The following is a 27,978-nucleotide window of genomic DNA, read 5'->3' as shown; positions in this document are numbered from 1 at the left end:
GTCTGTATGTATCTGTATGTCTGAACCTATGTATCAGTGTATCACTATGTCTGTACCTATGTATCAGTGTATCACTGTATGTCTGAACCTATGTATCAATGTATCACTATGTCTGAACCTATGCATCAGCGTATCACTGTATGTCTGAACCTATGTATCAGTGTATCACTATGTCTGTACCTATGTATCAGTGTATCACTGTATGTCTGAACCTATGTATCAATGTATCACTATGTCTGAACCTATGTATCAGTGTATCACTATGTCTGAACTTATGTATCACTGTATGTCTGTGTATCACTGTATGAGTTTCCAGCTGTACAGTTTGTTTGTTCCATGACACAGTGGTACAACCGATGGTTCTTTCAGCTCCCACACTTTGCTGACTGGATTCTCTTCACACATAGCAACTGCACAATATGCCACCCCTGACAACAGCTGGTGGAACTCGGAGGCTTTCCGGACAGGCCTCCCACACAGCTGTCTGGAACACACGTCCAGGGATCCTGCATGTCCGACCACCAGCACATTCCCACCTGTACAGAACAACATGCTCACATCAGTTATATATATTTACAATATTTAGGCTGAACAAGGAGGATAGATCCTGCATGTCCGTCCACCAGCACATTCCAACCTGTACAGAACAACATGCTCACACCAGTTATATATATTTACAATATTTAGGCTGAACAAGGGGGATAGTGCTATGAATGTACAACTTCTTTATTACAATATATGCAATGTTTCAGTGTAGATGATAACACTATTATCAAACAAGTGATGTACAGAACTGTAGGTAAAGCATTTATATACATGAGGAAAATATCCATAGAACTTTCCCCTTGTTCTTCAAACCAACTTCAAAACGCCACTTAAAGAAGAAATATTTAGGCTTCTTACAACATGGCTGTGAGATTCTCCAATAAAAGATTACACAAATACTGGGTACAACACAAATTCTATCAAAATTTCTTTCTCCAAAGAGTTATTGATAACAATTAACAGATAAGAGAAGAGAGGCATCCCTCAAAACTGGGATTTGAACCCACAACAGAAACATGTGTCTAAGACATTTGTTTTCCTTACCTTCAGGTTCATGTTTGCGGAGAATATACTTGACGAAGTTAGCATTCCGTGTGTAGAACTCATCAACACTCTCCTCCACGTTCAAGTTCTTAATGTCCATGAATGGTACATGTGAAGTGTCGATGTTGAAACCATTCTTGGCCAGGTCTGCAGGACTCATCCACTTGGGTATAACAGGGTTGTACCATCCGAGCCACTCAAACAACACTGGCTCAATGCAGATCTTACCAGTCACGCCAAGAGCTGGAAGCATATGTAACGTGACAACATGACTAAGTGGTATCACAAATTTCAATTTTACATGTGTTACACGGAGACATTGGCATTCATTTTCAGCTTTCTTTCTTAAACGTATTTGCAAGCTCACTCACACATATACGGATGTCATGTGCAAATTTGTAAAAGCAGTATTATTTTTTTGTGTGAGTTAGTTTAATTTTACACCGCTTTAAGCCATATTCCAGCAATATCATGGCGGGGGCCACCAGAAATGTGCTTCACACAATGTACCCATGTGGGGAATCGAAACCAGGTCTTCGACGTGATGAGCGAATGCCTTAACCACTAGGCTACCCAACCACCTTTTACCTTTTCAAGAACCTGACACAGATTATAGAGTCTAAATGTAAACCAAATGTCACCATGTTCTTTAATCTGATTGGTTGAAAACCTTGATCGAATGGAATTCGATTCCGGAAATTGCAAGACTATTCACTGTGTATTGACACATAAAAATATGGCACACAATTGTATTGTTGCTAACGCCGTCAGTTCCAAATGAATTCCTGTGCTTCAAATACTCAATAACACCCAGAAATTGCCAGCACATGATGTTTATCACCTAAATTTTACATATTGCTGGTCTCTACTTACCTTTAGCGACTTCCGAGGCTGTCTGTACACACCTGAGCGCGGGAGAGGAGTACACATATGAGATAGGTACAGATGCTGTCTTCAGTGCATCCCCTGGATCAACAACATACCAGTGGTGGTCAGTGAGAGGGCATTTTATACATCCTGTGAAATGATTCACCATTCCTGAATTGGATTACACATACATATCTTACATGAACAATGGAATACTTACCTGTAAGGTGTGCTTGCACCTTTCCAATCTCTGTCAGTGGGCAGTCTTTGATGTACTCCAGGTAGGTGTTTCGGGTCATCATTGTCCTAGGGAGGTTGAGGTTAACTCGTTTGTAGTTACCTGTACATTGAAGCATACCACTGTCTTAGAGATGTTGTGAAGGATACACAACAAGTATGATATTGGACAATTGCCGGATGAACCATATCCACTTTTTCAAAGAACAAGAATGTAATTGGTTGTGATCATATAGTGCCAAGAGTTCACATCAACACCATTACCCACTTCATTGCAGCACTTGTCACACCAGTCTCTGCCAAACACAGTCACATCAACACCCTTACCCACTTCATCGTCAGCACTTGTCACACCAGTCTCTGCCAAACACAGTCACATAAACACCCTTACCCACTTCATCATAGCACTTGTCACACCAGTCTCTGCCAAACACAGTCACATCAACACCCTTACCCACTTCATCGCAGCACTTGTCACACCAGTCTCTGCCAAACACAGTCACATCAACAGCCTTACCCACTTCATCGCAGCACTTGTCACACCAGTCTCTGCCAAACACAGTCACATCATAGCACTTGTCACACCCTTACCCACTTCATCATCATAGCACTTGTCACACCAGTCTCTGCCAAACACAGTCACATCACATCATCATAGCACTTGTCACGCCAGTCTCACCCTTACCCACTTCATCGCAGCACTTGTCACACCAGTCTCTGCCAAACACAGTCACATCAATATCCTTACCCACTTCATCATAGCACTTGTCACACCAGTCTCTGCCAAACACAAAGTCACATCTCTCTCCATGCCGCATGATAAGTCACATCTCTTCCATGGCGCATGATAAACAGCTTCCGGGGACTCTTGTGCTGGGCTGCAACATCCTTCTGCTTCTTGTTCTTGATCACCTACATACATTAAACACTGCGTCATCATATCAAGGTTAGTTCTGGTCTTCATATGTCATATTATTAAGGCTTTCATGCAACAGATCAAGTTTAGTCCAGGCATAAAATGTCCTGGAGTAATGGCAACAGACTTAAAAACCTGAAAAAAACCCAATTTGATCATGTCTACACTGAAGTTAACAGGAGCCTTAGACATATACAAGTCAGAAGGAAAGCATGCAGAGTCAGAAACAGATCTAGACGTTATCAACGTCTAGTGTAACCATGGTAACCATGGAGTGTTATTGTTATTGTCATGAACCAATATATAGCAGGACTAACCACAGGTCCAAGTATCCCTGTGGGTAATAATGATCCACACTACTGAGTACGTAAGTGTCCTTTCCCAGCCCTAGACTGAGGAGCAGTGAGCCTTGGTGGAGTGAGTGAGTGAGTGTGAAGGGTTCTGGCCACCCTCAGTACTGTACTAGCCACATTGTGGCAAAGATATGTAAAACGTCAGCATTCCAATATGTGGGACACTGAAACTGGAGCCTAGAGTGTTTCACCAAGCAAGTGAAAATATTCATGGAACCCGATATCAGTAACTGATCTTTTCATATCTCTCATTTCTAAATGACATAGCAACTAACAAATGGAAGATGTGAAGAGGCATCACCCACCTTTGCATACATGTCATCATTGTTTTCTTCCTGCCAGAGATTGTCATAGTCCTCCTCGGCTGAACCGTTGGCTGTCACTGCCGATGCTGTCTGGCCACTCTTTGGATGATGTTCACGCAAAGGCAACGACCTTGAAACAATGAACAGGAAGTATTTCATAAACAATGGTCAGACATGAAAACAGCATTCATCCTCATTGAACACACTGACCTTTTCAAAAGACAAAAGTAGTTCCCAGGTTCTGTAACACACCTTTATTCCCCTGGGAAATTGCCATAATGAAACAATAAACAGGCTCTCATACCCTCAACTTTCTCTCGAAACCCTCCACCTCAGAACATTATATTCTGAGCGCATCCATGAAACTAGAAGCCAACAACTTGTTAATGACTTGATTATTCAGAACAGCTCAACAGATTTGTTTTCTATCAGAAATTAAATTGTACTGCTTCAGGTGAACAAAACAAAGGATAACAAACTTTGAATACATACATACTTTGGAAACGTGATTTGTGATGCATAAATGCATCATGAATACTCATGAAAATAAACGAATCAAATGTTGATAAGTATAAAACATGTCAATGTTTCTCAACACGCCTTAATGCACATCAGATGGTGCCTGCACAGGTGTATCAAACAAAACTGACAGTTTCAGTATGACATCACAGCTGGGATCACCCATGCTATATACCCAGGTAGGATCATCAATGTCAGCTACCAGGTAGGATCACCCATGCCAGCTACCCAGGTAGGATCACCCATGCCAGCCACCCAGGTAGGATCATCCATGCCATCTACCCTGGTAGGACCACCCATGTCATATACCCAGGTAGGATCAACCATGCCATCTACCCAGGTAGGATCATCCATGTCAGCTACCCAGGTAGGATCATCCATGCCATCTACCCAGGTAGGATCACCCATGCCATCTACCCAGGTAGGATCATCCATGCCATCTACCCAGGTAGGATCATCCATGCCATCTACCCAGGTAGGATCACCCATGCCAGCTACCCAGGTAGGATCACCCATGCCATATACCCAGGTAGGATCATCCATGTCAGCTACCCAGGTAGGATCACCCATGCCAGCTACCCAGGTAGGATCACCCATGCCAGCTACCCAGGTAGGATCATCCATGCCAGCTACCCAGGTAGGATCATCCATGCCAGGTATCACCCAGCTACCCAGGTAGGATCATCTACCCAGGTAGGATCACCCATGCCAGCTACCCAGGTAGGATCATCTATGCCATCTACCCAGGTAGGATCATCCATGCCAGCTACCCAGGTAGGATCATCCATGCCATATACCCAGGTAGGATCATCCATGCCATCTACCCTGGTAGGATCATCCATGCCATCTACCCAGGTAGGATCATCCATGCCATCTACCCAGGTAGGATCATCCATGTCAGCTACCCAGGTAGGATCATCCATGCCATATACCCAGGTAGGATCATATCCTGGTAGGATCATCCATGCCATCTACCCAGGTAGGATCATCCATGCCATCATCCAGGTAGGATCATCCATGCCAGCTACCCAGGTAGGATCATCCATGCCATACCCAGGTAGGATCACATCTACCCAGGTAGGATCATCCATGCTACCCAGGTAGGATCATCCATGCCATCTACCCAGGTAGGATCATCCATCATACCCAGGTAGGATCATCCAGCTACCCCATGCCAGCTACCCAGGTAGGATCATCCATGCCATCTACCCAGGTAGGACCCATCCATGCCATCTACCCAGGTAGGATCATCCTACCCAGGTAGGATCATCCATGCCAGCTACCCAGGTAGGATCATAGGATCATCCATGCCATACCCAGGTAGGGATCATCCATGATCATCCCAGCTACCCAGGTAGGATCATCCATGCCATCTACCCAGGTAGGATCATCCATGCCATATACCCAGGTAGGATCATCCATGCCATCTACCCAGGTAGGATCACCCATGTGGCTTCAGGTAGGATCATACCCATAGTTCATCCATGCCATCTACCCAGGTAGGATCATCCATGCCATCTACCCAGGTAGGATCATCCATGCCATCTACCCAGGTAGGAATGCCATCTACCCAGGTAGGATCTTCCATGCCAGTTACCTAGGTAGGATCATCCATGCCAGCTACCCATGAGCTGTGGCTTCAATGTGTTGTCCTATAAGTTCATCCAGCCTACAGGAGAGCTGTAAATGTCTCACCGATGCAGAGTCCATGTCCAGGTTTCAGCTGTGCGTGACGTGAACACCCCCGGGAACATCCCTGTGTTCCCTGTCAGCCAGGAAGTGCCCTTGTACCATCCATCCTTGCTCCGACTTACTTCCTCTGGGTCCATGAACACAAAGTCCTGATCGATGAGTTCCAGTTCATCAGTCAACTGAGTCGTGTATGCCTTCAACACCTTGCGGACCTGCACAACACACAAACTGAAGTCAGCCTAAGAAGCTAATGATTGTATGGAAAGTGACTGCACTCACACACTCAGTGTTTTCAGAGGATAGAAGCCGACTGCACTCACTCTTGCGGGCTGTTCCCTTTCCCATGTGTTTACATTTCCAACCAAACTCACATGTTTGTTTCTTCGTGTATATAACTGTCACAGTTTTATAGATAACAACTTCTTTACTAATTTCTCTTGTTTCTGAGCTAGCCCAGAAATGTTGTGAGAAATAAATCAAGAAGTTGTTATCAATAAGATTTGTCTTGTATTACTACATCAACTTCTAAATACCTTTGGAGAATTTTGTCACAGTTTTCTACATCCTTCTGTTATTGATAGAAGTGGGTAAGTTCCCTCAACCTTACAATTCTAAATAAGAAATGTCACCAGCATATGTTTTTCAAATTATTACCTTAGTGTAAAGGGTATTATTTCAAGGTTTGGAATCCCATATTTCAACCAATGAGATTGTGGCTCACTCAGTTTACAAGCGGTAAAACAAACAATTTCTCACCTCGCTCTGTCCAACTCGAGGGTCTCGAGAGTACAAGCGGACATCCCAGCGTACCGACGCTGACAAGTTCATCTCCTTGGCCTTCTTCAGCAGGACTTCATGGTTCTCGTCCTGGTACTGGTACGACAGAGACAGGTGCAACTGCTTCTTGTTCTCCCCAACTATGATGCCTGCACACACCATGGAAATATCATGTATAAAGCTTATAATGTCATATGTTACACATTCAGTCAGTGTGTAAATCAGTGTACATGCCTCAGTTCCCAAGCTGGCTGTTGACAAGGTTATGTATCATTACATCATGTTCAGTTTGGCATTCCCAAGAATTAATGTTTGATAAAACTTGATCTCACTGGCCAAATACAAGACATATAATAATGGAGATATTGCAGCAGGGTAGTTTTGTTTCATAATAATAAAAATGCATTTATACAGCATAACAATTCACAAAATAAATATGCTCTGTGTTGTTTAGCAACTGTAAGACTATGGAAACAGAAATGTCTTCAGCTGAGATGGAAAATGAGGAAATTGGGGAGGAAATTTCAGATTTTATGGCACACTTTTCCACAAGAACAGAATACACATTGAAAGCCATTTATCTAATTATTTGAAAGGAATAGCATCAGTCTCACCTGACTAATATTAGTAGTATGTTCATTTCAAACCATGAAGTATCAGGCCTCGGAGCAGACAAACCACACCACCAGGGTGAGATGACTACTACTGAACCATGCAACACACTCCATCTTATAACAGGTGTGGATTGAGGGCAGACTCTGATCCTGAACCTCTGTAGCATGCATCATAGAACAAACACTTACCAGCCTTTCTGACTTCCTCGGAGAACTGGGTGACAGTGTCCTGTAGATACTGGAAGTACGGCCCACTAACAAACAGGCCGATAAAACTCTTCTGGGCAAAGAAATCCAGGGTGAGTTTTCCTGGAGCTTTGTTCAGCCTGTCTTCCAGCTTCGACAGACATTTGGTTAGATAGGACACCTGGTTGTCTTCAGCCTGACACAACAATTACCAGCATTAAACACCATGAACAGAAACAGCCAAGCAATAAATGTGATAGGCAAAATAGCATGTACTCTTCATTCTTCTGAGACTAAATCATCTGTACATGTTTGTTGTAGGTTTGTTTTGCTTGTTGTTTAACACCACACTTAGCAATCTAGCTTTATGAAAGTGGCAGATGCAGAAAACCCACCAGACACAACTATAATTGTAATTATGAGCAATGACCCTGATCTATGTAATTCCTTGTTTAACGAACATAGGTTACCATGCCAGTCACCATCACCTGTACACTGCACTAGGACTTCTAAACATACAGACCTTGAACATGTTGGTGAGGGTTATATGGGGGAACTTATCACATACCTTGAACATGTTGGTGAGGGTTATATGGGGGAACTTATCACATACCTTGAACATGTTGGTGAGGGTTATATGGGGGAACTTATCACATACCTTGAACATGTTGGTGAGGGTTATATGGGGAAGTTATCACATACCTTGAACATGTTGGTGAGGGTTATATGGGGGAACTTATCACATACCTTGAACATGTTGGTGAGGGTTATATGGGGGAACTTATCACATACCTTGAACATGTTGGTGAGGGTTATATGGGGGAACTTATCACATACCTTGAACATGTTGGTGAGGGTTATATGGGGAAGTTATCACATACCTTGAACATGTTGGTGAGGGTTATATGGGGAAGTTATCACATACCTTGAACATGTTGGTGAGGGTTATATGGGGGAAGGGTTATCACATACCTTGAACATGTTGGTGAGGGTTATATGGGGAAGTTATCACATACCTTGAACATGTTGGTGAGGGTTATATGGGGAACTTATCACATACCTTGAACATGTTGGTGAGGGTTATATGGGGAACTTATCACACATACCTTGAACATGTTGGTGAGGGTTATATGGGGAACTTATCACATACCTTGAACATGTTGGTGAGGGTTATATGGGGAACTAATAACATACCTTGAACATGTTGTGAGGGTTATATGGGGAACTTATCACATACCTTGAACATGGGGAACTAATAACATACCTTGAACATGTTGGTGAGGGTTATATGGGGAAGTTATCACATACCTTGAACATGTTGGTGAGGGTTATATGGGGGAAGTTATCACATACCTTGAACATGTTGGTGAGGGTTATATGGGGGAACTTATCACATACCTTGAACATGTTGGTGAGGGTTATATGGGGGAACTTATCACATACCTTGAACATGTTGGTGAGGGTTATATGGGGGAACTTATCACATACCTTGAACATGTTGGTGATGGGGGTTATATGTTGGGGAACTTATCACATACCTTGAACATGTTGGTGAGGGTTATATGGGGAATTATCACATACCTTGAACATGTTGGTGAGGGTTATATGCGGGAAGTTATCACATACCTTGAACATGTTGGTGAGGGTTATATGGGGGAAGTTATCACATACCTTGAACATGTTGGTGAGGGTTATATGGGGGAACTAATAACATACCTTGAACATGTTGGTGAGGGTTATATGGGGAAGTAGGCATGTGCTCCATTCCATCCTGTTGTAGACAGTGACTTCTCCCAGAAGTTGGAGAGCTCATGCTGTAGCAGACCGACTGGGCACAGATAGAGGACATACTCCCGGGGAATATTCTGGTCCAGCGTGACATCATTCACATGAGACAATAACCTATATCAGCAGTGCAAAATCTGAAGATGACATGTTTATTCTTGGGACAGAAATTTAACTTTCTAAAAAACATGAAGATATATTTGTAGTTTATACAAAATGAATACATCATGCTCTGCAACATGTACAGCAAATGAGATGAGGACTGCTATTATTTATAAAAGAGGGGTCTTTTCTACTTTCTACTTGCTTTTAGGTGCAAAAACACACAAGCAGCCCAGTCATTGTAACAGCATTCAAAGTAAAAGAGAGCAACCTTGAGATTTGATACTATATATGGACTCTTAAATGTTAAACATTTACATTGGCAATAGCCAATTTTACTTTGATGCTTTTTTTCTGACGCACATTTTCAAGATCTGAAAAGGGAATGTTGTGCGAGAATTCCATTCTCGCGGCACTGGATCAACCTACAACTATAAAATTATAGAGAAATGCAGAGAAATTTTCTATCTGATGGTGAAAACTAATGTGCAAATACTTCGACAGTTTGAAAATAAACACTGCTAAATGTTGTCCATCATTCTGTTATGCGTTAAAAAACAGTAAATTTCTCTGCTTTTTATCGTGCACCGATAAAAGCACTGTGCAACAAATTGTTTTAATTTGGCACCTTTACGAAAAGTGATGCTCAATATCTTAACGGCATGAGCATTTATGAAATAGGTATGTGTGCTTATGTATAACAACATACACTCAATCTAATAAGTGACTTGCAAATTGCAATAAATGTCGAAAATGGATTTTTCACTATGACGTCAAATGACGACAGAGGGGTCATACATGTATAAAGATAAGGGGGCATAACTCTGCTATGCTTATCACTAGGTCATTGTAACTGGATACGGGTGCTATATTTTCATGATGTTTTGTTCATGGTGAACCAATCTATTTCAATCCAAAGATGTGACCGGATACATTTTGGTAATATCACAATGTATAAGAAATGATGACATCATATAACATTAGAAAGCATGTACATGTAATAGAATGAATGAATGACAATTTATTTGTATAGCGCCTAATATCCAGGTTATTTCCTGCTCAGTGGCGCTTTACAGAAAAATTACACAATGATTAGAAAAAAACCCAGTGATGCTTAAAAAGACAGTAAAAGAAGCTGAATATGGGGGAGTCGAGGATTCAAAGCTAATATATTTTCTGAATCATGTGAATAGGTGTGTTTTAAGGTTTTTTTTTAATGAATCCCTTGATTTTGCACTTTTCAGTTCAGCTGGAAGTTCATTCCACAAGGCTGGGGCTGCAACTGTAAAACACCTTTCCCCCATTTTAGTGGTGGTTCTTGGGATGGCAAGATCATTCAAAGCACTGCTGGATCGAAGAGTTCTGTTTGAAGTTTTGTACGAAAATAGGCATCTTAGATACTCATGAGCAGTGGGATTATTCAGGACTGAATATGTAAGAGAAAGCAGCTTATAGGTGACTCGTTGCTGTACAGGAAGCCAATGTAGCTCCCGCAGGATTGGTGTGATTTCACAGTGCTTCCTGGAACCCGTGATGAGACGAGCAGGGCTGCTCTGTAGATGCTGTAGTTGTTGTTTGAGCTTGATGTTCCATAAAGCAGCAAGTTACAGTAATCAAGGCGGGATGTGATACTAGCTTGAACAAGAGTTTTCAGACAATCCACGGTCAGATATTTCTTTGATGTTGCTGATATTGTATAGACAGAAAGAGATAGAACGACAGAGGGATCTCACGTGGGGTTGAAGAGATAAGAATGGATCAAACATCACCACATCACACGAGATTCCGCATAGCTGAGCTGGGACTGACAGAGCTGTCGCAAATGGTGATGCTGAGGGGTGGGACTTTCAGTTGTTGTTGCTGTGAGCCAATAATCATGAATTCGTTTTTTCCGTTATTCATTTTCAGAAAATTGGACTTAACCCAGGAGCGCACCTCTGCGATACAGGTCTCTAGCTGGATTTTCCGATCACTTAATTGGGATGCTTTTGCACTGATGTACACTTGGCTGTCATCTGCTTAAGTTTTGAAAGGAATAGAATGGCTTCTGATGACGTTACCGAGGGGAAGTGTGTACACAGTAAACAACATGTGTCCCAGAACTGAGCCTTGCGGGACACCGAATTGCATCTTGGACACAGGTGATCGATGGCCATCGACTTGCACCTGCAGATGACGATTTCCTAGGTATGATCGGAACCACTCAAGAGTGGTACCCGTAATGCCTAGTGTGTGCTCCATTCTCCGAAGAAGGACATTGTGGTCCACGGTATCAAAAGCAGCGGACATGTCCAATAACACCAGCAGTAACAATTCTTGGTTGTCTAGGCTTTTGGCAATGTCGTCTTGCACACACAGAAGGGCGGTCTGAGTGCAGTGTTTCTGTTTGTAAGCAGACTGAAATACTTCCAGCAGTTCATTGTCTTTAAGATGTTGTTGAAGCCTGGATGCAATGATGTTTTCGAGGACTTTACATAGGAAAGGGAGATTAGAAATAGGTCTGTAATTCTTCATTACAGTGCTATCTAGAGGAGGCTTCTTTAAAAGCGGAGTTACCAGAACCAACTTGAACTTGTCAGGCACAACACCGTCGCATAAGCAGGAGTTCAGAATATAGGTAACAGCTGGGGCCAGGGAATCACAGCAGGATTTAAACAGTGATGTCGGCAAGGTGTCAAGAGCACAGAACTTTGTAGGTGATTTCCTGATGATGTTTGAACACTCAGACACTGTAATGGGACGGAAACGACAAAGCTCGGTGCCAGTGAACTGTTGGTCATGAACCAGTGCCGTGAAATCTGAGGGTGATAAAGAGAGAGATTCCCGAAGGGTTTGGACTTTATCCAGAAAAAAGGAAGGGAAGTTGCCTGCCCTTACTTCACACTCAGCAGCGGAAGGAAAGGATATGTGACAACGAGGCTTTAGTAACTTGTTTGCAATTTTGAAAAGTTCTTTTGGATTGTGTTTATTGTCAGTTATTTTAGTGTTGATCTAATAATAATAATAATATGGATTATTATATTGCGCTAAACTCCACATCAAAGTGTGCTCAAAGTGCTAACAGAGTTCGTAGATATCACGTGTGCTTACAGTCCATTTCTGTTGAACAGGTAGGTGTTAAGATGTTTCTTGAAACAAGCTAGAGTTGGAGTTGATTTCAGATAAAATGGGAGAGCGTTCCATTCAACAGCAGCATTATATGCGAATGATCTTCCGCCAAATGTCTTGAGCCTGATGTTGGGGACCTTTAGTAGCATTTGATCACTGGAACGGAGAGTTCTTGTAGGGACATAGACTTCTACTAGATCACACAGATAACCAGGAGCTGTATCATTGATACACTGATATGTGAGGGTGAGGATTTATGATGTATCCGTTCTTTGACTGGCAGCCAGTGGAGATACCTGAGTACTGGAGTGATGTGACAGGACTTTTGACAGTGTGACAGCCGCTGAGTTCTGGATGGTTTGCAGCCTTCGGATTTGTTGCGCTGGGGCCCCTACAAGCAGACTATTACAATAGTCAATCCTGACCAGGATCATTGAACGTGCAAGTGCTGCAGCTGTTTCTTCTGTGAGAAGGTGGCGTATGTTACCTATGTTTCGGAGGTGAAAGTAGCATTTTTTGACGAGGTCATTGATGTGATTGTCCATGTTGACTGATGAGTCTAGCTTCACACCCAAGTTTCTAGCATCTGTCGAAAAGTTGATTTCTTCACTGTCGACTGTGATATGAGTTGCTTTGATCTTTTGCAGCCTTTTGTCGGGTCCTATGAGCAAAGCCTCTGTCTTATCGCTGTTTAACTTCAGCATGTTGGCGTTTATCCAGGCGCTAACTTTGGATGTACAGTCTTCCATCGCACTTAGTCCTGACCTCTGTGACTGGTCATCAAAAGCAAAACTATTGTACAGTTGCGTGTCATCAGCATAAAAATGATTATTGATGGCACAGTTACTAATGACTTGAGAGACAGGCTTGTGTAAAGCGTAAATAATACTGGGCCCAGTACGGAACCTTGGGGTCCATCGCAAGTCAAAAGAGTGTTGTCAGATGATGTAGCATTAATGCTAACTCTCTGGAATCTGTCTCTCAGGTAAAGGCGGAACCAGTCCAAAACAACACCGTCTAAACCATATTCAGTATGAAGTCGATCTATTAGCAAGGTGTGGTCAACAGTATCAAATGCCGCTGATAAATCTAACAGGAGCAAAAGTGCAACTTTTCCGTCATCCACACTGGTCCTCAAACCATTTAATACTTTATTGAGAGCTGTCTCTGTACTGAATCCACTTCTGTAAGCCGACTGATACATATCGAGCAGGCCCCGATACTGAAGGTGATCCAGGAGTCTTGTTTTAACTGCTTTCTCTAAGATCTTGGATAAAAATGTCAGATTTGATACCGGCCGGTAACTCTGCAGTTTGTTGCGATCAAGATTAGATTTCTTAATCATTTTTTTTGGCCTCTCTGATAAGATCTGTGAGTTTATTTCTTTTCTGTTTGTAGATTTGACGACTGATCTCAAGTGTCCATCTCGTTCCTCCATCTCATCTCTGCCTTGCGCTTTTCATGCTTAGCAGCCTGGATTTCTGGAGACATCTACTTTGTGTTACTGTTAGTTCTCATAATAACTCGCTTCTTGATTAGAGGAGCTTGATTGTCTAACAGTGAAGTAATGATGGAATCAAACTCATCAACCATAGCATTTACAGATTGACAACATGCTATTTTTCCACTGACATTAGAGTCAGCAACTTCACCATCAAACTGGGCAATATCAACTTGTTTTAGTTTCCTGTATCTAATATCTTCGTAGACACTGTTTGGTCTCTCACACTTCAAAGTAACAAATAGAGAATGGTGATCGGATATCTTGTTATCTTCTGTCCACACTGAACGTATCAGATCATCTTTCCTTAGTGATTATCAGATCTAAGGTGTGACCAACAGCATGAGTCGGTCCACTCTAGTGTTGGTTAAAATCTCATAATTGATGATTGGTTCATTACAACCGATCAATCATCGAAAATAATTGGTTAGCGTCATTTATGAAATGTGTTAATGCACAAAAAAATAAGGAAAAAAACATGTAGTTCTTTGGGGGGTTTTATGGCAAAATTTCACATCTTTAAAGTTAAAGGATGACTAGTATGGAGGAACATAAATTTCTTAGAGTCTTTAAGATAAATTCAATCATGACTTAGAACGAGCTTGTAGTGCTTATGAAATGTAACAGACAAAACCAAACTAGTGAAAAATACTGTTAATGAAAACAAGTGTTCCAGAATTGTTTGTGTTAGATTATGAGAAAACATGATCGATTGCTTGGTCGTTTAGTCACTGTGACCAATCTTCGATTATTTCAATTAATCGGACCAACACTATAGTCCGTCAACTTAACTTTTGGCACCCTGTTTTTCACAATTTACATAAAATTCCTGAATATTTTAAAACTCTACTCTGTTCATATGGTAATTGTATACTGTGACCTAACAAGATATCGATTTTAGTAATTCTAAAACGATTATTAAAGATTTTGCCTTTAAACCTGTCATATAATAATTGTAAAACTGTAGAGAGTTTTACGAGGGGTTAACGCACGTGATGGAAAAGCCAACAACATTGTAAAATGTGTGTCAGCGTGATATGTACATGCACGGGTATTTACATTAGCACGCTCAAGTGATGTCAAAGATCGTCAACACACGGTTGTGGTAAAAACGATGTTGTACAAAGATGACCGGTAAATCATCAAAAGAGTTTACAACTTTTTCAAGCGCAAGGCAAAGCGAAATAAAAAACCTCTTTTTTCAATTGAGTGTTTCTCCTAAAGACAGTTAATGCCACCAAGATCTGCAATAGAACATAGCAAAGAGTTATCTCCCATGACACTATTTCAGAGACTGACGATGACATGATAGTTAAATCGGGGACCGTCTCAAAACATGCAAAGAAAAGATAGCTCGATGAATTCGATAGAAGGGTTGTGAGGGACGTCATGCATCGGTTAAATCGATCCAGTGAGTCCATATCGTTAAGCAAACTGAAGACAATTTTGTTCAAAAGAAGACCATGACACAGGGGCAGATACAGGATTTTCGTTTGGGGGGGTGCACCCCAATCCTCGGAACCCTGGGCATAAAACATGTAGTACATTTGGAACACTCTTCGGGGGGTGCGCACCCCCGCACCCCCCCTCTGGATCCGCGCATGATGACATCAATGTATCAAAGCATACCGTATGCAAGCTGTTGCTCAATCTGTTACAAGAGATTGAGCAACCAGTATTTAAAGACTTCAATAAATCAACTTGTTTAGAATGGATTTGTGATGATTATACAGTCCCTTTCGATTTGCTTGCAGGTGTAACAATGTAAACAAGATGCACGCGTGTCACACCATGTTGTTTGCTGTTCCATCGTATCATTTTACTCCCTTGTATAACTACTTCTATTTTTCATATTTTTATAAGATGGCTTCTTAAGAAGAAGCTTTGATAATTGACATAAAATTATGAAATTTAAACCTTAGATAGGTCATAAAGAGCGTATGCCTAAAAATATTTTGAAGGCATTTTTTGGTTAAAAGGTAAATTGTGAAAAACAGGGTGCCAAAAGTTCAGTTGACGGACTATAGTCCACTCACATGTTGTTTCAGTCCAAAAGCATACAGCATTTCCATGAATTGCTCTGCCTGCTTGTTTAGCGATCTGGATGGGCATTGGCCCTATCCCACATGTAAATTAGTTCTTAGATTCACATATTCTCCAGCTTGTGTAGATGTATTTTGACTAATTATGCACCATAATTAACAGAGTACTAGCCATATGTTCATGTTCATGTGGCGAAAGACGACACTGGTATGTTGATTAGTATATATCTCACCTTATTTCCATTAATTGTATAAAAGGTCTCAGTTTCTCTGTCAGAGTTTAAAGCTATTAAATAAAAAATTGAATAATGTCCTAAGTAGACAAACAATTAGATGGTTTGACTGTGTATCCTAATGTGAACAATACTCACACCTGTTTGACATCAGTTTCCGCAAATACAAAAGAATACTTCAAATCACACACAGGCTTTTCTTTGTTAATGATTTGTCTTTATAAGTATACAATGAAAGATGCAAAAAGATAGCACTTTTTGTATGGAACTATCAGAATAATGATGTAAGGCTTGTCCAAAGTAAGACATGACATTTATATTTGATTTATATTTGTTTTACAAATTTCTTGGAACTATAGTTACAGTGTGATATCCTGCCATCACAATATATTTTTTCGAGAATGAATTGATTGTACTTTCAAAAACGAGGTGGGGTGAGGTGAATTGAGGTTTAACGTCGTACTTAAGATTATTTTGCTCATATGACGATGTGCATGCATGTGTATGTGTTGCTGCTTGTACTAGCCCAAACTTCAGCTGGTCTTATAGTGCTAGCCCACTGAGATACCATGCCGCAGTGAAGCATGAATACCCCACTCAGACATATTATACTGACTCAGAGCCGACCAGTCCTTGTTGTACCCATTAATGCTTAGCGCCAGACAGGGACCAACAAGTACCATATTTTAATGTCTTTTGGTATGACGCGGCCTGGGACCGAACCTGCGACCTTCCGCTTTCCGGGCGGATGCTCTTACCAGTAACCACTTCACTACGGAGGTGGTCTATCAAAAACTATGACAGAGAATCGTAAAATGAACAAACTCACACCTGACCAATCATCATACATCACTGTTTTGTCAAAAAAGCAAGAAAAAAAAAAAAACTCAATGAAAGATGCAAAAAGATAGCCCTTTTTGTATGGAACTATTAGAATATGGATGTAGATTGGTCTCAATTAAGACATGACATAGTTTATACATTTTTAAACAATTTTTGTAGAAATATAGTAACATTATGATATCCTGTCATCACAGTGTTTTTTAATTGATTATATTATCGAAAAGAATAATAGTGAATCATACAACGTTTCTAACAAACTCGCACCTGGCCAATCAATATACATCATTGTTTTGTCTATAAAACGACACAAACAAATTCAATGAACAAGATAATTGCTTTAGAAATGTGTGCATATAACATTTCATAAAAAATATATGTCATTTTCATTAATATTGTCAAGGTTAGATAAAGTCCCTGTTCATTAACCTGTTCACATAAAACTGCAATATTGATCCCGATATTGATCCCGATATTGATCCCGATACTGAATACTGCTGCACAGCACAGGAACTAAAGTACATGTTACAGTAATGCCAATGTTTCATCTTCTCACCTGAGTAAAGGTATAAAATATGGTGTACTACACAAAACTTGTCAATTTCTTATGTAAATATTATTCAAACAAACAAAAACTTTCAAACCTATGGCCTAACTCCACGTATGATATCATACCAGTTAGTCTGTCTCACAGTCCCTGAACCACATTATTTTCCCTACTGCCAATCCCTCTCTGCAGTGCTAAAGCCCTAAATAAAGCAAGTCTAGATTTCCTCAGGTTCAGGATCTCTGGTCTCCCTAGGGCTCCTTTAAATGGGCTTGTTTGTTACCATCAAAATTATATATATTCAGAGACTAAGCATTAGTCTATGATACCAGTGTATGAAATAAGTTTGAAAAATAGCCAGCCTGAATGTAATAATTTGTCTATTTATACACAAACTTCCAAAAGTTGCCAGGTTATGAGTGAGTGAGTGAGTATGGTTTTACGCCGCTTTTAGTAATATTCCAGCAATATCACAGCGGGGGACACCAGAAATGGGCTTCACACATTGTGCCCAAGTGGGGATTCGAACCCGGGTCTTCGGCGTGACGAGCGAACGCTTTAACCACTAGGCTACCCCACCGCCCTGCCAGGTTATGGGCTCTCGGACATTTATTTCATACACTGATGATACTGAACACAGCTAAATGCACATCATGAACTTAGTTTCAAGAAAAAATATCTGAACGATACACAAAATATACATTATAACACTGACAGTGTAATCGGAGGGATATGGTGACTGTTTAGTCTTATTGCCATCTGTTTCTATTGTTTTCATTGTAGGTAAGAGAAGAAGCCAGAATTGTTCATAATTACCATCGTTCTGCATGATATTCCGTAAGTCATGCTGCACAGAAACTTTGACAATATCATATGAATATCTCAATTTACTGTATTGTATCTATGTTTAATTTCCTATTTTTTACAATGATACTCTTTCTATTCATATTCTAAAAGTATTGCGCAAATGCATGCAACAAATAGACGGATGAATGTCTGAAATTTTGAAAAATTGCTATGCAATGTAAAACTGAATTGTTCCATGTTTACGTTTCAAACAAGCTCTGTCTTGCGAGCACAGTGTTCGTTTTCAAACCCAATATGTTTTGTTTGATTTCATCCAGACACTTGATGTTGGTGACCGAGACCATTTGTTATTTGATTCTAAAATGCATGTGGAATTCAGTAATGTATGTGTCGCAGCTGAATGTGAAATATATGTGATGTAATAGGCGTCTCAATACCGGGCCTTCGTGAAACGGGATTTTGTAAACACTATCCAATATGGCGGAAAGTTCACTTTGCGTTCGTGTTAGTGTATTTTCCAAAACATTAAAACTGATTCTAGGTTCATCAGCGTTGTTTCAGAATTACCATTGGTGATTTGATGAAAAACAGATATCAGTGATCATGAATATGCTATATTTGAACTTAAAATCCTTCTATTAATCATCTGATTTTTACATTTCAAAACATACACCAGAAAACGCTGTGCATGGTGATTTCGTAGTGTGTCATAAATGGTGACGTTTACAGTGAACCTAATTTTCAGAGGTCACTTTCAGCACTTTACTTTGTCTAACTCTAAGATTATTGTGGTTGGTATCAAGAAACAGGAAATTTCACCCAGAATGCAAAACTGTGATGTGTATTTGTGCGCTTGATATATTTTGAATTTTATTCGACTCCAAAGTAAGGGTTGAAGGGGTAGGACATGTATATCCCGCTGGCATTCAGGGGGTTAACAGTTCCTTTCGAACATGGGCGGTGGGGTAGCCTAGGGGTCAAAACGTTTGCTCGTCACGCTGAAGACCCGGGTTCAGTTCCCCACATGGGTACAATGTGTGAAGCCCATTTCTGGTGTCCCCGTCGTGATATTGCTGGAATATTGCTAAAAGCCGGATACAACCATATTTACTCACTCACTCCTTTTGAAAGCTTGTATAACCCCCTACTTCACATAACAATCATAGTAATGTATTAGTACAAGTTCTTGAAGGAAATTTCTACAAAGTTTGCCAACATTGAGCATGTAAAGTAATATCTCTATGGGAAAACTCTTTTGGCTTTGCATACTAAGAGGGATCCACTCTGACCATTGGTGTGACAAACCGAACACAGACCTGCTAACCCTCCTTCACGCACCACACTAACTAGTGCTGGGAATTAGTGGAAATCTCACAATGGATGATTGCTTCATTACCAATGAGCAATCATTGAAAACAATTGGTTACCGTTAGCGTCATTTTTCAGATTTTCTTGTTTAGGTTGTTAATTGCAGATAAGTATAAAGTGAAAACCTGTGGTTCTCTGTTGTTTTGTTGTTTTATTTAGAAACTGTGCGGACTGCATTTGCAAATTCCACATCCAATGTAACTTGATGCAACTTGCTACTTTATAGTGATGACTAATATATCATGAACATAAACTTCCTGTAGTCTTCAAGAAATATTCAGTCATGACTTTTCAGTAAGTGAAGTCAGTTTTCTAAGAATTATACACGTTTTCAGATCCTGACAACTTCTAAGATATGTTCCATCATTAAGTTTTTCAAACACTAAAACAGTAGTCCCAAAATCGATTATGAGAAAATGTGATCGATTGCTTGGTCGTTTGGTCACTTCGACCAATCTTCGATATTTCAATTTATCGGAACATCACTAACACTGACATGAAACTCTTGTCACGGAAGTTAGCCCTGATGCATTAAACAACACATAAGTCAGGTTACTGACTGAGAGAATGTGGATAAAATATTACACAGTATGCACTGACTCAGTGAGCATGATGGCCATGTTGATAACGAGCTTGTTTGTTTGTTTGTTTATTTGTTTGCTTAAATGCCACACAAGATCCAAAATATAAGACACCAACCAATAAATAATCAAATTTGAACCCAACATGCCAGTGATGAATATCTGAAAGGTCAATGCGTGTCATTGTGCCACCATGACATGTCATCAGCCAAGTCCCCAGCCTGACCACTCAGTCTATTAACTCACTCTAACAAAAACTTGAGTTGCCTGAGATCTACAGTCTTGCCCAGAATCCCAATGTCTTCTTGATAAAGTGTAAAAACTATGTGGGAAACAGTTTACACCAGTCAAATACACTTAAAAAGAACATGGATAAAACTATAACATACCAACTATCAAAACTCTAACTATCACTAGGTCAATTCTGATCACTAAAAGTATTTCTGAACTGTCAAAGTCTCTTGGAGTTTGCCATTACCATGTCTCACTGTACTGTTTGTAGTTGTTTTCAAGCAGCTAACTCACACAACCTTTTTCTTTCTTTCCCAGTGACATAGTTTAATTAATGTTCAGAAACTTGTTAAACCTGTCAGAACTGGTTTAGCCTTTATCATGTGATTGCAGTAGCTACAGGATTCAGTTCAGAAACTCGGGACCTTGTACCGGTGCATGTTATGTGTGAGTCCTGTATTACCATGATTACAGGAAAAACATGCAAAGGATAACACACATCTATTTCAGTAACCTTCAGATACCAGCCAGGAAACTCCTGTTACAACTTCCTTGCAATGAACTCACCAGTCTGACGCCAACTGCACTCCTCGGTCACCTGTTGCTGCAAGGGCCTTCTCCCTGAACATAGACACATATATACATGATCAGGACAAATATATGCTGTATAACATACACAAGGGCCTTCTCCCTGAACACAGACACATATATACATGATCAGGACACATACATGCTGTACAACATACACAAGGGGCTTCTCCCTGAACACAGACATATATACAGGATCAGGACACATACATGCTGTACTACTACAACATACACAAAGGGCTTCTCCCTGAACATAGACATATATACATGATCAGGACACATACATGCTGTACAACATACACAAGGGGCTTCTCCCTGAACACAAACACATATACATGATCAGGACACATACATGCTGTACAACATACACAAGGGGCTTCTCCCTGAACACAAACACATATACATGATCAGGACACATACATGCTGTACAACATACACAAAGGCTTCTCCCTGAACATAGACACATATATACATGATCAGGACAAATATATGCTGTATAACATACACAAGGGGCTTCTCCCTGAACACAGACATATATACAGGATCAGGACACATACATGCTGTACAACATACACAAAGGGCTTCTCCCTGAACACAGACATATATACATGATCAGGACACATACATGCTGTACAACATACACAAGGGGCTTCTCCCTGAACATAGACATATATACATGATCAGGACACATACATGCTATACAACATACACAAGGGGCTTCTCCCTGAACACAAACACATATACATGATCAGGACACATACATGCTGTACAACATACACAAGGGGCTTCTCCCTGAACACAGACATATATACATGATCAGGACACATATGTGCTGTATAACATACACAAGGGGCTCTCCCTGAACACAGACATATATACATGATCAGGACACATATATGCTGTATAACATACACAAGGGGCTTCTCCCTGAACACAGACATATATACATGATCAGGACAAATATACTAGCCACATAAAGAAACTGTGCATTGTCAAAATATTATCCCAGTTGATAAGTACGATAACAATGTCAAAGGTACATATAAACTTTAATGGAGGGATCATGAGACCATAACAAGTGGGGAGAATTTCAATTGAAAAGTCAATCACAATGACGTCACGAGTCCACAAGCGGGACAGGGGTCAAACGACCATGTCACAAGCTCAATAACGGGTATGTCCACCATGGGCATTGAGAACAGTAGTGCATCGACGACGATAGAGCCTATCAAACGTGCAAGGAAGGCTTGTGGGATGTCAAGCCAGATTCTCTCAAGTTCTGCTGCAAGGTCAAGGACGTTATCTGGCGGATGAGGAAGACGGCGTAGACGTCGATCCATCTCGTCCCAAACATGCTCTATCGGGAGAGATCCGTGAATTTGCAGGCCAAGGCAGTAAGTCAACGTTGTGGTGTTGCAAGAAATCCATAGCAACCCTTGCCGTATGAGGGCAGGCATTGTCCTGTTGGAATGTTAACCCAGGGTCATGACGTTGCAGAAAAGGAATTGCCACAGGTCGAAGAATCTGATCCCTGTAGCCCACACCAATTAAGTTGCCCTGAACAATCACCAAAGGAGTTCTTTGGTGTGCTGTTATTCCACCCCAAATCATCACGGAACCACCACCAAAGAGATTCCTCTCAAAGACACAGGCCTGTGCATAATGTTCTCCCACGCGTCTATAGGCATGTTGACGTCCATCACTATGGGAAATGTTAAACCTGGACTTATCTGTAAAAACAACATTCTCCACCAAAACAAGGGTCTGCGGACATGATTTCGGCACCACATTCGGCAAGCTTGTCGATGACGTTGTGTCAGGATAGGCCGCATGGCGGGACGTCGTGGTCTGATCCCGTGATGACGTAAACTGCAGTCTGAAACCTGTGGCGAAGATGGGTCACCCTTATCCATATGTCCTGTCTTGGCGTTGTTACACGTGGACGTCCAGAATGTGGCCAATTGATGGCGTCATTTGTGTTCTGGTAGCGTCTCACCAGTGCAGAAATGGTGTTCCGGTGGCAGTGGAAATGTGCAGCCACTTGTCGTTGAGACATTCCCCCACAGACCATCCCAATGGCCTCATGACATTGTGCAGACGTGTGCCTTGGCATGCTATGTGTTTCAATAGCCGTTTAATTTCTTGAATGATCGCAAGGCAGGGGTTGAGCTTTCCAAAGTGACAGTATTGTGTGGCATTTATTTGCTATGTTTCTCTTTCCCGGAATGCACGTGCAACAACGTATTGCACGCTCAAGGACGTATCCACTGATGTCACGGAACGTGGCACGTGCATGCATGTTGGATACATGTCACTAATCTCTGAGTTTGAATCCTTATGTGTCTACACAGGTTTGATAAATTTAGATTTTAAATTTTTGTATGCACAGTTTCTTTATGTGCCTAGTATATATGCTGTACAACATACACAAGTGGCTTCTCCCTGAACACAGACATATATATACATGATCAGGACAAATATATGCTGTGCAATCTACAGATGGGCCTTCTCCCTGAACACAGACATATATACATGATCAGGACAAATATATGCTGTGCAATCTACAGATGGGCCTTCTCCCTGAACACAGACACACATATACATGATCAGGACACATACATGTTGTGCAACCTACAGATGGGCCTTCTCCCTGAACACAGACATATATACATTATCAGGACACATACATGTTGTGCAACCTACAGATGGGCCTTCTCCCTGAACACAGACATATATACATTATCAGGACACATACATGTTGTGAAACCTACAGATGGGCCTTCTCCCTGAACACAGACATATATACATTATCAGGACACATACATGTTGTGCAACCTACAGATGGGCCTTCTCCCTGAACACAGACACATATATACATGATCAGGACAAATATATGCTGTGCAATCTACAGATGGGCCTTCTCCCTGAACACAGACATATATACATGATCAGGACAAATATATGCTGTGCAATCTACAGATGGGCCTTCTCCCTGAACACAGACACACATATACATGATCAGGACACATACATGTTGTGCAACCTACAGATGGGCCTTCTCCCTGAACACAGACATATATACATGATCAGGACACATACATGTTGTGCAACCTACAGATGGGCCTTCTCCCTGAACACAGACATATATACATTATCAGGACACATATATGCGGTGCAATCTACAGATGGGCCTTCTCCCTGAACACAGACATATATTATACATGATCAGGATCAATTAAAACCCAAAATACTGTGTGTGGAGATACACATACAATTGCCGAGAACGTAGCTATGTACAGCGCTTCAAGATGGTTATCCTTGTCTGTTATTTCACCCATCAGTCCTGACCACTGTCCACATCATCTGATTCCAGCTTCTAAAGTAATTATCTGACTGTACACTCCAATACACCATTTCTCACGGCTTGAAAAATTCAAAAATCTGCACTCGCCCTGCAGGGCGAGTAATATGAACTTTCCACTCGTCCTTCTAAAATTGTACTTGCCCTATAGATTATGCATCACAATGAATGTAAATTTAAATTATTTTATTTCAAAATTTTGCTTGGAATAAAACTAGAATAAACATTACCTACTTTGTCTTCTGTACAAAATCTTTGACAAAATTTAATTCGTTCACCATTTAAGATAGCTGAACTTCAAAGAAGAAGAAAAATGTTACTTTTAGTCTGGACTGGAACAAACTGTTTACATGGTTTACTTTAAAAGTCAGTACTAAAACTAATGGAAACACTTCAAGGACTGCTACTCCACTCATCATGGCAAGATCTGGAGATGACGTTGTAAACCCAACAAAGCATGAATTAGTGAACTATATAAACTTGTTTAAAATATCAGTGACACCTGGCAAGTGTGTTTTCTAAATGTCAGAATTAAATTAAAACATCTAAAAGATTAAATCAAAATTTCCACCTCGTCTGTTTAATCTAATTTTCATTTTAGTGTACGTGGTAAAATATATCAAGTATTTTATCTAACCTGGAAATTACCTATGTATAATAATAAAAACAAATCATCACCCAAAAGAAAAGTTGACTACGATCGGTAATGACAAGCAGGGAATTCCCTGTTATAAAGCTTATTCTGATTCGACAGCAGTAACATTCATGTTGTGATGATTTTTCTCATTGGTCAGTTTATTAATAGCAGCCAGTCATGATATTCGAAGCATTTAGGTTACAAAACCATGCTCCATGATATCTGCTAAAAATGGATATCAAACCACATGAAGACTTAAAACTTTGCGGTTTGAAAATACTGCTAATCGGGAATGACGATGTTAAAACTTAAACTTGTTGTTTTGAAAAATAGTTGGGTCTGAAAACGTACTTGTCCTCTAGGACGAGCAAATTATGTTTTTCACTTGCCCTAAAAAATTGTACTTGTCAATACGAGAGGACGAGTGGAATTTTCGAGTCCTGTTTCTGCGCTTTACAGGACCATCACATTACCATGATTACCAGGAAGAACCTGTAAATATATTGATGGGGTACCCTGGACCCCTACTTTTGTACATCAAGGTAAATGCCTGGGTCACTGTCATCGTAATTTTAACAGTCATGTGAGTGAGTGAGTTTGGTTTTACGCCACTTTTAGCAATATGCCAGCAATATGGGTCTTTTGTCTATGGGGCTTCGGTCATGTGGGGCTTTTGTCTGTCCACCCACCGGAAATAGGCTTCACACACTGTACCCATGTGGGGAATTGAACCCGGGTCTTTGGCGTGACGAGCAAACGCTTTAACCTCCAGGCTAACTCCACCACAAAAACTGTCATGTACAAAAGATCTTAGAGGAATTTATTTTGTTATTGTTTCACTTGATACAATGAATAATACATCAACTGATGACATGTAATTGTATTCGTTACCCAATATTTGTATACGTTACCCAATATTCGTGATATGTATAAAATTCATAGTGGCTTTGTTGCAGCCCTACTAAATGTCCTGTTATTGGTGGGGAAATTGTCTAAAATCTAAAATCATCATTATCTCACTGTTCCATTGACCATTCTCAGTCAGTATAAGCATGATAAGGGACAAAAAGTTAGAAAGTACAATCGTTGCACCCGGCGCTTTGGACTAAAGTGTGCACACTCATTTGCAAGTATCCCATTCATTAACCCGGAAGTAACCAAGATACAACACTCAATATAGTTTGACATTTGTCACGATTTTGTGAGTCACTAAAGTTTCATGTTAAAATCTCGATAATACATTGCCAAAGAACTGTCACTCACTAACAATAGAAAATAGAAAACATCACTTACGCCCTTTGTTTTGTAAAACCCATTTGTTGCAAGGTATCCAGAGACGGTCGATCTTTCTGGGTTTTTTGGTGGTCATTTCTCAAAATACGGGGAGGAAGAGCAGAAGCCATTTTGACATACAAAAACACATTGATTGTAACACGCTTACAACTTACTCACAATTTACATATCAACGTTTAATATGATACTAATAGTTATATTCAACTATCGGAAAATAACCAACAAATTATATCACTCAACATAAATAACCTCAAGTAACTAAGTCTAGACACCAAAACTTGATTATATGTCATATATGTGCAATTAAAATTCTACTTCTGATAGTAGTTGTTTTAGAAATATTACATACAAGTCAACATACAAGCTCTATCTTAGCGCGTGCAACTCACACATTTCATTAGTGAATAAGAGCGTGGCCTATTTGTCGCTGCTATGAGCTTTGAGCAAGAACGATAATTCTGCAGTACCGGATGTTTCCGATACCGGTTTCGAGCCAAACCCCATTCGTAACTACTCGCCTCTTTCCGTGACCAAGAAGACATCCGGCTTGCCGGAATGACCCGAGTAGTTACGAATGGTCCCTGACAAGACATTCCATTCGTCACCACTCGCCCCTTTCCGTAACCTTCGGTATTCGGCTTGTCCCGGAATAACACGAGTGGGTCACGAATGAAGACATTCGTAACTACTCGTGTCATTCCGGCAAGCCGGATGTATTCTTGTAGGTCACGGAAAGAGGCGAGTAGTTACGAATGCTGACAAGACTGTGATTGGTTGGAACAACAGAGGGAGCCATTTTCAAAACAGTTTATCAACAAAAACGTGTAAGGAACATTTTATAATAACGTATCTGTCGCTTATTTATTCCAATCAGCGCATGCACATAGGTGAGCTTGAAATATGAGTTGCACATACTAAACGCGTTTTACAACATTGCCGTAATTATTGAAGCCCATAGAATAAAGACATTGGAAATGCAAATTCTGTCCCAGTGATTGTTTTGACGGGGCTGTGAATGTGAGTTTTAAGCCAATATTCAGTATGTTTGGGTTACCGGATTCTTTTTGTGTATTACTTTATGTTAAATAATTCACCTGCGTGATGTATGAATGTCACACTTAAGCAGATTTTAGTAATTGCCAAATTATCAATCTTCAGGTGTATTTGTGACAATTTGTGTGTGGATAATGGATCATTGTCATAAGGTTTATTAATAACCATCCTCCACCTGCTGTACATATTTTGGCCCCATATTAATTTTATTACACATTTATTACGTATTTTGGGACAAGTATTCCCCCCAGCAACATCAAGGTTACAAAAGAAGATGCACCATGTTTACAACATGCTAACATGCTGTTTGGGAGGAACGGTTATCAGTGGACATTTCGGAGCCACT

The 27,978-nt window shown here is 40.6% G+C and overlaps 1 protein-coding gene across 1 annotated transcript; it reads right to left on the bottom strand.

Moving 5' to 3' along the window:
- LOC124286948 (ubiquitin-associated and SH3 domain-containing protein B-like) lies at window positions 1–26,728 on the bottom strand. The gene is given in 18 exon segments (XM_046723405.1): window positions 1–536; window positions 1,090–1,332; window positions 1,963–2,055; window positions 2,177–2,296; window positions 2,942–3,019; window position 3,022; window positions 3,025–3,105; window positions 3,768–3,897; window positions 5,982–6,190; window positions 6,735–6,904; window positions 7,559–7,751; window positions 8,124–8,237; window positions 8,303–8,392; window positions 8,864–9,043; window positions 9,137–9,226; window positions 9,295–9,457; window positions 21,268–21,321; window positions 26,580–26,728. Coding segments are annotated over 18 exon segments (2,358 nt in total). The 5' UTR covers window positions 26,690–26,728; the 3' UTR covers window positions 1–297.
- Window positions 26,729–27,978: the final 1,250 nt, after the last annotated feature.

Source organism: Haliotis rubra, unplaced genomic scaffold (genome assembly GCF_003918875.1).
Source record: "Haliotis rubra isolate DU_JTF1 unplaced genomic scaffold, ASM391887v1 Scf397, whole genome shotgun sequence".
Lineage (NCBI taxonomy): Eukaryota > Metazoa > Mollusca > Gastropoda > Lepetellida > Haliotidae > Haliotis > Haliotis rubra.
Note: the sequence above shows the minus strand (reverse complement) of the source record. Positions and strands in the feature narration are given on the sequence as shown.